The following is a 12,679-nucleotide window of genomic DNA, read 5'->3' on the forward strand; positions in this document are numbered from 1 at the left end:
TGACAAGAATCAGGGAAAATGAGAATCCTCAAACACTGGTGACATAAATGTAAAATGGTGCAGCCAGTTTGGAAAATAGTCTGGCAGTTCCTCAAAAGGTTTAAACCAAAAATGTTAAAGGTCCTTTAACATATGAACTAACAATTCCATTTATAAGTATATACCCAAGAGAAGTGAAATGTTCACGCAAAAGCTTGTACATGCGTATTCACAACAGCATTATTAACAACAGCCAAAAAGTGTAACAGCTCAAACGTCCACCAAATGATAAATACATAAATAAAATGCGGGCTGTCCATATGGTGGGATAGTATTCAGAACTAAAAAAATAATAAAGTTCTGACACATGGCACAAAATAAATCTAAAAACATGCTAAACCAAAGAAGGCAGTCACAAAGGATCAAATATTTGGTGATTCCATTGAGATGACCTGTCCAAAATCAGCAGCAAATTGATAGAGACAGAGACTAGAACGGTGACTACCTATGGCTAAGAAGAATAGGGAGGGGGAAACTAGCATGAGGTGCCAGTGAAAGGGCATAGGGTTTATTTTTACGGTGACAAAATGTTCTAAAATGGATTGTGGTAGTCTTTGAATATGCATCTTATGTTCATTATATCTCAATAAAGTTATTACCAAAAATATATATCAAGTATGTAAGATTAATAGGAAAATCTGTATTTTACTGCTCAAAGCACAGAGGGATTTATTTCCCAATGATTTTAGAGTCCCAAAACTAATTAAAAATTACCTTCTGTCTTAGCATATTAATCTGAATTTCCATTTCCGTTTGACTGGTTTTTAAATCTCCATAGAAAGGAAGCTCTCCATTTTCATATTTACTTAACATCCTTCTTAACATGTTTAAGTGGTTCTTAAGCCTGCAGAAGGTATAGAATGAGTAAGTCAGGTCCTTCAAGAAGAAATATTTAATACTTATTTAAATAGATAATATGTTCTATCACATAAACAAATCTATACTTATGATATCTCATTTGTTCCAATCTCTCATTGTTTGAGAGAATACCAACTAAATTACATTGCTAAGTAAAAAAAATATGGAAAAGATTTTTATGACACATATGGCAGTTAAAGAGTTAACAGGGTAACTATATTAAGAGTTCTTGTAAGTTATTATTAATATCTATTTTCAGTATGTGAATATAAAAATTAATCTATTATTAGGTAGTAGAGGCTAGTAATCCACGGTGAGGAAGAAAAGCATCCTCATCTATTAATGTTTTATAAAGACACAAAAATACATTTTGGTACCCACCTACCACAGTCTAAAAGAAGGAAAGAAAATACAGACAAAAAACATCAAAGGAGATCATTCAAAACAGAAAGAGAAACAGGAAAGAAAAATATTTATAAAGTTTGAATTCAGAGGAAGAAGGAAGAGGCAGAGCTGTAGAAGAAAGGAAATCAGCAGAGAGGGAATGTATGATGATGGCCTATGAGACTGTTTTAAACAAAAATCGAATACCTTGGCTAGTACACTCTTAGGAAAGTGAAGGATGCCAAACAATGCAGAGAAACAAAGTTAAATGACAGAAAAGTTTTGGCGGATCAGAGCAAAACTTAAATACTCAGCAAATAAGCAGAAAGGAAGCCAGGTGGGAGCTTCAGAGACATCGGAAAGACTTTTTTAAACATCTGAGTAGTGAAATTGCTCATTTTATTCTTCATGAAGTCAGACATATATTTTTGTATGAATGATATATTTTATAACTAGAAAATGCAGGAAGAAAATGTAAGCCACTTGAGTCAGAGATGGCAGAGCAAGAGGAGAACATAGTTTTGTCTGATCCCAGAAATCCAGCCAGAGAGCTTTCAAATCATTCTGAACACCTGTGAAATCAACCAGAGATCTAAGGAAAGAATTGCAGCATTTCTACAAATAGAAAAGTGACCACTTTCTGCAAGTCTTGGTTAACTTTCACCTTCAGAGTTACATTCTATTCTTTTACCGTACTTAATTTTATTTCTATATACATGTAAGTCCTGCTTGTTTTTCCTTAGGGATATATTTCTCTAACAAAAAGACATAGGATATGGTATATTGCTCAGTTCTGTTCAACTGGGTGATAATATCTTTTTTTACAATTTATTCATGATAGTCACAGAGAGAGAGAGAAAAAAGAGAGAGAGAGAGAGAGGCAGAGACATAGGCAGAGGGAGAAGCAGGCTCCATGCACCGGGAGTCCGACGTGGGATTCGATCCCAGGTCTCCAGGATCACGCCCTGGGCCAAAGGCAGGCGCTAAACCACTGTGCCACCCAGGGATCTCCGATAATATCCTTTTTATTTTGACTTTTAATTTCCATTTTTACACTTACATCCTAGACTTTCCTTGTATTTAATTTTATTTTTGTATATATACAAGGTTTCCTCTTAACCATTTGGGGATGCAATTTCCTAACAAAAAGACCAAAATTCACATAGTATCGGTGTACTGCTCTGCTCTCTTGATCTCTCTAATTCTATTATCTCCTTTGTTAACCTTTAAATTGGCTTCGGGTCTCTTCTGATTTGTTTAGCATGTATTTATCTGGGGTCATTCTTGATATTTTTCTATTCTGTTCTCTCACTCATCTCTTCTTCTCTGGACAGAATGACAAGATGGAAAAACTCACCGCCACAAAGAGAACAAGAGGTAGTACTGACTGCCCGGAACCTAATCAGCATGGATAGAAGGAAGAGGCTGGAGCGAGAGTTCAGAATAATGACCATCAAGATAATAGCTGGGCTTAAAAGACACACAGAGGACACTAGAGAATGCCTTTCTGGAGAAATAAAACAACTGATATCTAATCAAGTTGAGATAAAAAAAGGCTAATCTTAGTGAGATGCAATAAAAAATGAAGGTTCTAACTGCTAGGATAAATGAGGCTTCACAGAGAAGTAGTGATATAGAAGACAAAACAATGGAGAATAAAGAAGCTGAGGAAAAGCAAGAGAAACAACCACTGGACGATGAGAGGAGAATTTGAGAGATGAGTCGTACCACACAGCAAAACAATGTTAGAATAATGGGGATCCCAGAAAAAGAGGGGAAGGAGGGGGCAGAAGGCATATTTGAGCAAATCATAGCAGAGATCTTCCCTCATCTGGGGAAAGAAACAGGCACTCAAGTGCCAGGAGGCACAGAGGACCTTCCTCAAAATCAATAAAAAACATGTCAATATCTCCATATAATAGCAAAGCTTGCAAATTTCAGACACAAAGAGAAAATCCTGAAAGCAGCTTGGAACATGAGGCCCTGAACCAAGAAGGAGAGAAATATTCAACTGGCAGCGGATCTATCCAAAGAGACCTAGCAGGCCAGAGAGAGCTGGCATGATATACTCAGGGTGCTCAAGGAGAAGAATCTACAGCTAAGAATTTTATCCAGCAAGGCTCTCATTCAAAATACAAGGGGAGATAGAAAGCTTCCAGCACAAACAGAAACTAAAAGAATTTGTGATCCCTAAAACAGCCCTGCAAGAAGTGGTAAAGGGGAACGTTTAAGCAAACAGAGAGCCCAAAAGTAACACAGACCAGAAAGGAACAGACACAGTACACCAAAACACGGACTTGACACGTAATACAATGGCACTACATCCATATCTTTCAATCGTTACTCTGAATGTAAACAAGCCAAATGCCCCAACCAAAACACACAGGGTATCCCAGTCGATTAAAAAAAAAAAAAAAAAAAAAAAAAGCAAGACCCATCGATATGCTATCTGTAAGAGACTCATTTTTAGACACAAAGACAACCCCAGATTGAAGGTGAGGGGGTGGAAAACCATTTTATCATATTAAAGGACATTAAAAAAAAACTGAGGTGGCAATCTTGATATCAGACAAGTTGTATTTTAAACCAAAGACTGCATTAAGAGATGAAGAAAGACACTATGCCATAATTAAAGGGTCTATCCAAAGAGAAAATTGAACAATTATAAGTTTTAATGCCTCTAAAGTAGGAGCAGCCAACTATATAAACCGATTTTCTGTTAAGATTTCATTTATTTATTTATTTGACACAGAGAGAGAACAGAAGCAAGGGGAGCAGGAGAGGGAGAAGCAGACTCCCCACTGAACAGGGAGCCTGATGAGGGCTTGATCCCAGGACCCTGAGAACATGACCTGACCAAAGGCAAGGGCTTAACCGACTGAGCCACCCAGGCCCCCTTATGAACCAATTAATATCAAAATTAAAGGAACACATTGATAGTCATACAATAATAGTAGGCACTTTAACACACCACTCACTGTAACGGCCAGATCATCTAAGCAGAAGATCCACAAGGGCACAAGGGCTTTGAATGACACACTGCACAAAATGGACTTCACAGATAACTTCAGAGCATTCCATCCTACAGCAACAGAATACACATTCTTCTCGGGTGCACATGGAACATGTTCCATACTAGATCATGTACTGGGTCATAAATGAGGTCTCAACTGATACCAAAAGATTGGGATCATTCCCTGCATACTTTCAGACCACAATGCTTTGAAACTGGAACTTGATCACAAGAGGAAATTTGGAAAGAATTCAAATACACGGAGGTTAAAGAATCAAGCCAGGGAATAAAAGCACAGTTTTAAAAACCTCATAGAAACAAACGAAAATGGAAACACAACTGCTCAAAACATCTGGGATGTAGCAAAGGTCATCCTAAGAAGGAAGTATATAGCAATACAAGTCTTTCTCAAGAAATGAGAAAGGTCCTAAGTACACAAGCTAACCTTACACCTAAAGGAGCTGGAAAAGAACAGAAGATTAAAACCTAAAACCAGCAGGAGAAGAGAATTCATAAAGATCAGAGCAGAAATCAATGAAATAGAAACCAAAGGAACAGTAGAACACATCAATGAAATCAGGAGCTGGTTCTTTGACAGAATAAGATCAATAAACCCCTGGACAGACATATCAAAAAGAGAACGGACCCAAAGAAATAAGATCGTGAATGAAAGAAGACAGATCACGAGCAGCACCAGAGAAATACAGACAAATATAAGAACACATTCTGAGCAACTATATGCCAACAAAGTAAGCAATCTGGAAGAAATGGATCCCTTCCTATCAAAATTGAAAACAGGAAGACACAGGAAACCTGAACAGACCCATAACCAGCAAGGAAATGGGAGCAGTCATCAAATATCTGCCAACAACCAAGAGTCCAGGACCAGGTGGCTTCCCAGGAGAATTCTACCACACATTCCAGGAAGAATTAATCTATTCTTCGGAGCTGTTTATAAAAATTAGAAATGGAAGGGAAACCTTCCAGTGTTCTCTGTGAGGCCAACATTACTCGGATCGCAAAACCAGAGCAAGACCCCACCCAAAAGGAGAATTACACTCCAATATCCCTGATGAACACGGATGCCAAAATTCTCACCAAGACACTGGCTGGGAGGATTCAACACTACATTAAAGGATGATTCACCATGTCCAAGTGGGTTTTATGCCTGGGCTGCAAGGGTGATTCGACACCTGCAGATGAATCAATGTGATACACTACAGAAATAAAAGAAAGGATAAGAACCATAGGATCCTCTCAAGAGATGCAGAAAAAGCAGTTGACAAAGTGCAGCACCCTTTCTGGATCAATACTCTTCACAGTGCAGGGAGGAGGGGAGCATATCTCAATATCATAAAAGCCATCTACAAAAAGCCCACACCCGATGCCATTCTTAATGGGGAAAAACTGAGAGCTTTGCCGCTAAGGTCAGGAACACAACAGGGAGGTCCACTCTCTGGACAACCAGTGTTGTTCGACATAGCCTCAGCATTTAGACAACAAAAAGAAATAAAAAGGCGTCTGAATCAGAAAAGAACTCAAACTCTCACTTTTCTCAGAGGACATGATATCCTATGTGGAAAACCCAAAAGACTCTACCCCAACATTGTTAGGACCCTTTCCTGAATTCAGCAAAGCAGCAGGATAGGAAATCCATGCACAGAAATCAGTTGCATTTCTATACACTAACAATGAGATGGAAGAAAGAGAAACTGAGGAGTCAATTCCATTTACCATTGCACTAAACACCATAAGATACCTCGGAATAAACCCACCCAAAGAGACAAGGATCTGTACTCTGAAGACGACAGGACATTCTGGAAAGAAATTGAGAAATCATAAAGAACTGAAATCATTCCATGTTCATGGATTGGAAGAACAAATATTGTTAAAACGTCTATGCAAGCTCGAGCAATCTCTACATTCAATGCAATCTCTATCAAAATACTACCAACATTTTTTTAAGATTTTTTATTTATTTATTCATTAGACACACACACACACAGAGAGAGAGAGAGAGAGAGAGAGAGGCAGAGACACAGGTAGAGGGAGAAGCAGGCTCCATGCAGGGAGCCCAACGTGGCACTCGATCCTGGGTCTCCAGGATCACACCCTGGATTGAAGGAAGAGCTATACCGCTGAGCCACCTGGGCTGCCCCCAACTTCTTTGCATACAGCTGGAGTAAATAATACTAAAATTTCTTTGGAACCTTAGAAGACCCCGAATAGCCAAAGGTATGTTGAAAAACGTAGCCAAAGCTGGTGGCATTAGAAGCCAGTCTTTAAGCTCCATTGCAAAGCTGTGATCAACAGGACAGTATGGTCCTGGCACAAAAGCAGACATGTCAATCAATGGCCCAGAAGAGTAAATCCAGAAGTGGACCCTCAACTCTATGGTCCACTCCTCTTCAACAATACTGGAAAGAAAATCCAATGGAGACAAAGCAGTCTCTTCAACAAATGGTGTGGGAAAATCAGACCACCACATGTAGAAGAATAAAACTAGACCATTTTCTTATACCATACACAAAAATAGAGTCAAAATGGATGAAACACCCAAATGTAAGATAGGAATCCATTAAAATCCTAGAGGAGAACACAGCCAGCAACCTCTGTGACCTTGGCTGCAGCAACTTCTTGCTAGACATGTCACCAGACGCCAAAATGACTTACTGAGACTTCATCAAGATAAAAAGCTTTTACACAGCAAGGAAACAGTTGACAAAACCAAAAGACAACTGACAGAATGGCAGAAGGTGTTTGCAAATGCCTTATCAGATAAAAGGCTGGTATGCAAAGTCTATAAAGAGCTAATCAAAGTCAACACCCAAAGAAAGATAACCCAATGAAGAAATGGGAAGAAATGAAAGGACATGTCTCCAAAGAAGACATACATATGGCCAACAGACACATGAAAACATGCTCAACATCAGTTGGCACCAGAGAAATACAAATCAAAACCATGGTGAGTTTCCCCCTCACACCTTTCATAATGGCCAAAATTAGCAAGTCTGGAAATGACAGATGTTGGCAGGAATGCAGAGAAAGGGGGATCCTCTTACGATGTTGGTGGGAATGCAACCTGGTGCAGCCACTCTGGAAATCAGTACCAGAGGTTCCTCAAAGAGTTGAAAAAGGAGCTACCTATGTAAAACCCAGCAATTGCACTAGAAGGTATGAATCCCAAAGATCACTTTGGTCAGGATCCAAAGGGGCACCTGCACCCATATGTTTATACCAGTAAATATCCACAATAGCCAAACTAGGAGATCCGATGTTCTTTGAAAGAGGTATGTATAAAGAAGGCGTGATATAAATAAATAATCATATTTATTTATTTATTTATTGGACAGAGAGAGAGAGAGAGAGAGAGAGAGAGAGGGAGAGAGAGAACAGAATATTACTCAGCCAATAAATAATGAAATCTTGGGACCCCTGGGTGGCTCAGTCACTGAGAGTAGGCCTTTGGCTCCGGGCATAGGGGAAGGGAAGGAAAAGTAAAACAAGATGAAATCAGAAAGAGACACAAACCATAAGTCACTCAATACTAGAAAACAAACTGTGGAGGGGAACAAATGAATAGAAACAAATGCTGGAGGGGAAGGGATTGGGGGCGATGGGGTAACTGCCTGATGGGGATTAAGGAGGGCACGTGATGGCATGAGCACTGGGTGTTACATAAGACTGATGAATCACTGAACTCTACCTCTGAAACTAATATTACACTATAAGTTAATTAATTTGAATTCAAATAAATAATATAAAATAAAAAGAAATACAAGCGAATCCAAGATAACTTTTGATGTTGTTATATAATGACACAGTTAAGTTTTTAGAGATTAGGATATCTGCTCTAAGAAAAGAACACTATTAAAAGGAAAGATTACCTAAGAACAAAGATATCTTGCAGAAATAATTCACGGTGGACAATGAAAAGCGCAGTTGACAATATATGTCAAAGGCATTGTTGTTATTATTTAAGGAATCACGGAAGAGTAAATGTAGTATTTTGGCAAGAATTTCTATTTAGGTTTTTATAAACTACAATTACAGATAAATTAGTTAATTAATGGTTAAAGTGATGTGAAATATTAGTCTTACCCAGTATTCTCTTTTTCTAATTCCTCATTTTTCTTCACTTCTTGATCCAACCTGAACTGCAAAGCCTGTTTTAACTCCATACATTTCTTAAGGTTTTCCTTTTCATCACCACACTTTGGAAACAATTTTTTAAGAACATTAGTTTCAAAAATCAAGAGACTCCTTCTTCTTTTATAAAATGCTATTTCTCATGAATCCATGAGTAATATGTGTTTAGACAGGTTTATAAAATACATATAAAATGTAGGTTATGAACCAAATGTCAATGAAAAGAAATCTCAAAAATAAGGATGTTTGTTAAAACAGCTTCAACTGAGTTTATATTTTCATCATTTTTGTTTCTAGAATTTAAATTGCCAAAATTTACTTGGGAAATACAGAGGTTTTTAATCCACATTAATGAAAAAATCTTTAAGGTGGCTATACTTACATCTGAGTTTCTAGAGATGTCCTAGAAGCAGTTTCACCAATGTCTTAAGATACTCTGGGTTTTGTGAGATCACAGCTTAAGATTCAGTCTCTGAAAAATTCCCATACTGTCCCCATTATAATTTTGATGATCATCTGACTTTAGGATGAGATACTCTCCTTCTCTGCAAGCATTTCAAACATTTCTCTGCAAGATTTCAATATTTTCTTTTCTATTGACCACTTTTCTCTCTAAATAAAATTCAAGGCTTCCCAATATTCTATAAAAACGTTTCCTTACTCTTGCAGCATTTTCGATCATCTTGCTTTTCCCCTTTCACTGGACTCGAACATTCTTTAATGTGTCATCTCAGCCACAGATTCATCTTTTCATCGCGTCTTTTACACTAAAATCTGACTTTCGATCCTGGAATTCCACTAAAAAATTTTGACAGTCATCAAGGATCTGTTTTTACAAGTCCTGATCCTGCTTTACTTCTCAGCAGCAGCTGAAAACAATGCCACATCTTCCCTCTGCTCTTCTAATCCCATTTCATTTCTAAATGACAGCAAACGCTGACATTCAGTCCTTGGACCCTTGCTATTCCTCTTTTTCACATCCTCTCAGAGTTCTCCAAATCCCAAGGCTTCAAAACCAGATGCTCTATTCTACACTTTCAGCCTTGACCCATTTACTGAGGTCATGTGTATGCTTCCATCTTCCTTCTAGTTCCTCATAGACAATATTTTCAACCACACATTCAATACCTGTTACCTGATGTGCGTTACCTTTCTAGTTAGCTAATCTGTTATTTTTATATATTTTTTTAATTTATGTATTTGAGAGAGAGAGAGCATGAATGGGGAGAGGAGCAGATACAGAGTGAGAAGCAGACTCCCTGCTGCAGAGGGAGCCTGATGTATACAGGACTCGATTCTGGGACCTTGAGGTGATGACCTGAGCCTAAGGTAGATGTTTAACCCACTGAGACACACAGGCACCTCACACAGTTAATCTTGTACATTTTATCTTGACTCTTTTTGGGATTACTTTGAGTTGTTACTTTTTAAAGATTTTATTTATTCATTTATTTATTCATGAGAGGTATGGAGGGAGAGGGCAGGGGGGCAGGGAGAGAGAGGCAGAGAGAGAGAGAGAGAGAGAGGCAAAGAGACAGGTAGAGAGAGAAGCAGGCTCCATGCAGGGAGCCCCATGGAGGACTCCATCCCAGGACTCCAGGATCATGCCCTGAGCTGAAGGCAGACGCTTAATGAGAGAGACACCCAGGCATCCCGAGTGTATTTTTTTTAATTTTTTAAAATTTATTTATGATAGTCACACACACACACACAGAGAGACAGAGAGAGAGAGAGAGAGGCAGAGACACAGGCAGAGGGAGAAGCAGGCTCCATGCACCGGGAGCCCGACGTGGGATTCGATCCCGGGTCTCCAGGATCGCGCCCTGGGCCAAAGGCAGGTGCCAAACTGCTGTGCCACCCAGGGATCCCAGTGTATTATTTTTTAATCTGGTGGGGGGGGGACACCTTTACCCTCAGGATGCTGACCATTGTACTTTGTCTTGCTTTTCTTTTATAATGCAAAAGTTCTTCCCAAGGGTTGGATTATGAACGGTTTGCCTTTGTTTCCTTTTGAATACTTTCCTATTCCATAGAGACGTGAACTTACGGAAGTCTTCTTCTAAGTTCTTTTCAGACACATACTTGACTATTTTGTTCAGAGGCTTAAGTCAGCTAGAGCTAACTCTTCTTCCCAATCCATATTTCTTCACCTCAAAATGGTGTCCATGAAATATCTTAACACAGATGTAGTCTCTGTCCTGGGGATTCATGAGGTGAGAACCTTCTAGAGAAATTAGGGCTATGAACTAAGTTGCTGGAAAGCTATTTAAGTTTTTATTTTATAGGGTAAGCTTAAAGTGGCTAATCACTTTATACCATAACCCTAATTCATTTCTATAGGAATATACAGAATTATCTATGGATATTCTTACAAACTCTGTAATATGTGGTGGCTTCCTAATAGATTCCTGTGTGATATTGTAGGGGGACAACTCATGGCACTCTCAGTCAGAGATAAGACTCCTTGTCAAGTTAACTGCATGAAAAGTACAGTAAAGCAACTTGAGCAGTTTTATATGAAGTCAGGAAAAAAAAGTTTTTTTCGATGTTTCTTTGGCCACAGAAAGGACGAGTCAACAGAATGTGCTAGTTCCCCTGATAGGTATGATCGTTTAATGAAATTTGCATGTACCTAACTTATGTCACTGAAAGAAACTAGTTGTAGGTCCATCTACCTCATAGTTCCAACTTAGAAGTCCCAAAGCAATCTTCTCATCTTAAATCATTGGTAGCCACTCCTACAAAGGACGGTATGAATGGCACGATAATCCTGTACTGCTTATAAATGGTTATATAGTTTTCACTACCTATCAATAAACTGGAGTCCTGGATTGCACATTAATCTTTTCTGAGATTGGACTGTTAAATCTCTGAAAGTATGATTAACTCAAGGTAATAGAAAAACATTCGTTTCTGAACTTGCAATGAATGCTAGGAGCACTAGGTTACTCTCTAAGGCCCTGACTGAGCAGTCATTTCTACTTTTTCACTGGCATCTCTTTTCCTTTACAAAATCCAACAAGGAGAAAACTACATCCCTTTGAGAAAAATGTTTGCATAATTACCTAGTAGTCATTCTGCTTTTTTCTAAGATTCTATTTATTTATGAGACACACACAAACACACTCACACACACACACACACAGAGGCAGAGACACATGCAGAGGAGGAGCAGGCTCCATGCAGGGAGCCCCATGTGGGACTCAATCCGGGGACTGCAGGATCATGCCCTGGGCCCAAGGCAGGCACCAAACCACTGAGCCACCCAGGGATCCCCCTCGTAGTCATTCTTAATGAAGACAACACACTACCAATTTGTAATTACAAATCACCACAAATTATTAGTAAAGTAATTCATTCTCAAAATCTCAGTGAAGGGTTGAGATTACAAGAGAAAGTCAGCATTCAAGATCAAATTATTACTCAAAGTTTGGGGAATTTTAAACATATTGAAAAATATTAGCAGGGACTCAGACATTAGTATACCAATATTCATAGCAGCATTACCAACAATAGCTAAGAGGTAGAAAAACCCAAATGATCACTGACAGATAAACAAAATGTGATATATATATATATAAAATACTGTTTTGCTTAGGCTATCACAATCCTTTTTATTAAAATCTTACTACAAAAATGATTAATTTATGCATTCAGTCAACTTTATCTATAAAGAGGAATTATACCAAGAGTAGTTAAATAGCAACCATATGAATATAATAAATATTTTTATGAGTGAGAATTTTCATATTATCCAAAATGTTCTTATACACTACTACTAGAGATATAAAAATTCCTTCTCCTTAGGACAGAAATTAAGAGACTGACTTACCGAACGTGAACTTAACAGGTCTTTCTGAAGCTGTTCAATTTGGCCTGCTTGCTCCTTGACTGTAACTTTTAACTCGGCATTTTCAACTTCAAGCCTAAAATGCATATTTTAAAATATTTATTCTCAGACACAAATTTTAAACATACCACATAATTTCTAAACAAACATCTAAAGGTCTTACATAAATTCTTAGAAATTTAAAAAGTAGATTTGGCAATTGTGCCATTTTTCTGGTTGTGTTTTGGGGTTAATGTACAAAATTTAAAGATCGTAAGCAAAAAAGAAAAAAAAAAGGATCGTAAGCAAAAATTATGCATTTCAAAATCCCACAAAGCTGATATTTTTACCCAGCTAAACAACGATGTATTTATCATAATGGATATATTTCTCATACTATACTACTT

The 12,679-nt window shown here is 38.1% G+C and overlaps 1 protein-coding gene across 1 annotated transcript in view; it reads right to left on the reverse strand.

Moving 5' to 3' along the window:
- LOC140633288 (ankyrin repeat domain-containing protein 26-like) overlaps positions 1-12,679 on the reverse strand; it is a 72,724-nt gene that overhangs the window by 35,528 nt on the left and 24,517 nt on the right. Inside the window, exons 7-9 of the mRNA XM_072825619.1 lie at positions 12,276-12,369; positions 8,396-8,508; positions 754-883 (exon numbers count right to left, since the gene is read on the reverse strand). Coding sequence (XP_072681720.1) covers positions 754-883; positions 8,396-8,508; positions 12,276-12,369 — 337 coding nt within the window. The remainder of the gene's footprint in view (positions 1-753; positions 884-8,395; positions 8,509-12,275; positions 12,370-12,679) is intronic.

This window comes from Canis lupus, chromosome 5 (assembly GCF_048164855.1).
Source record: "Canis lupus baileyi chromosome 5, mCanLup2.hap1, whole genome shotgun sequence".
NCBI classification, from domain to species: Eukaryota; Metazoa; Chordata; class Mammalia; order Carnivora; family Canidae; genus Canis; species Canis lupus.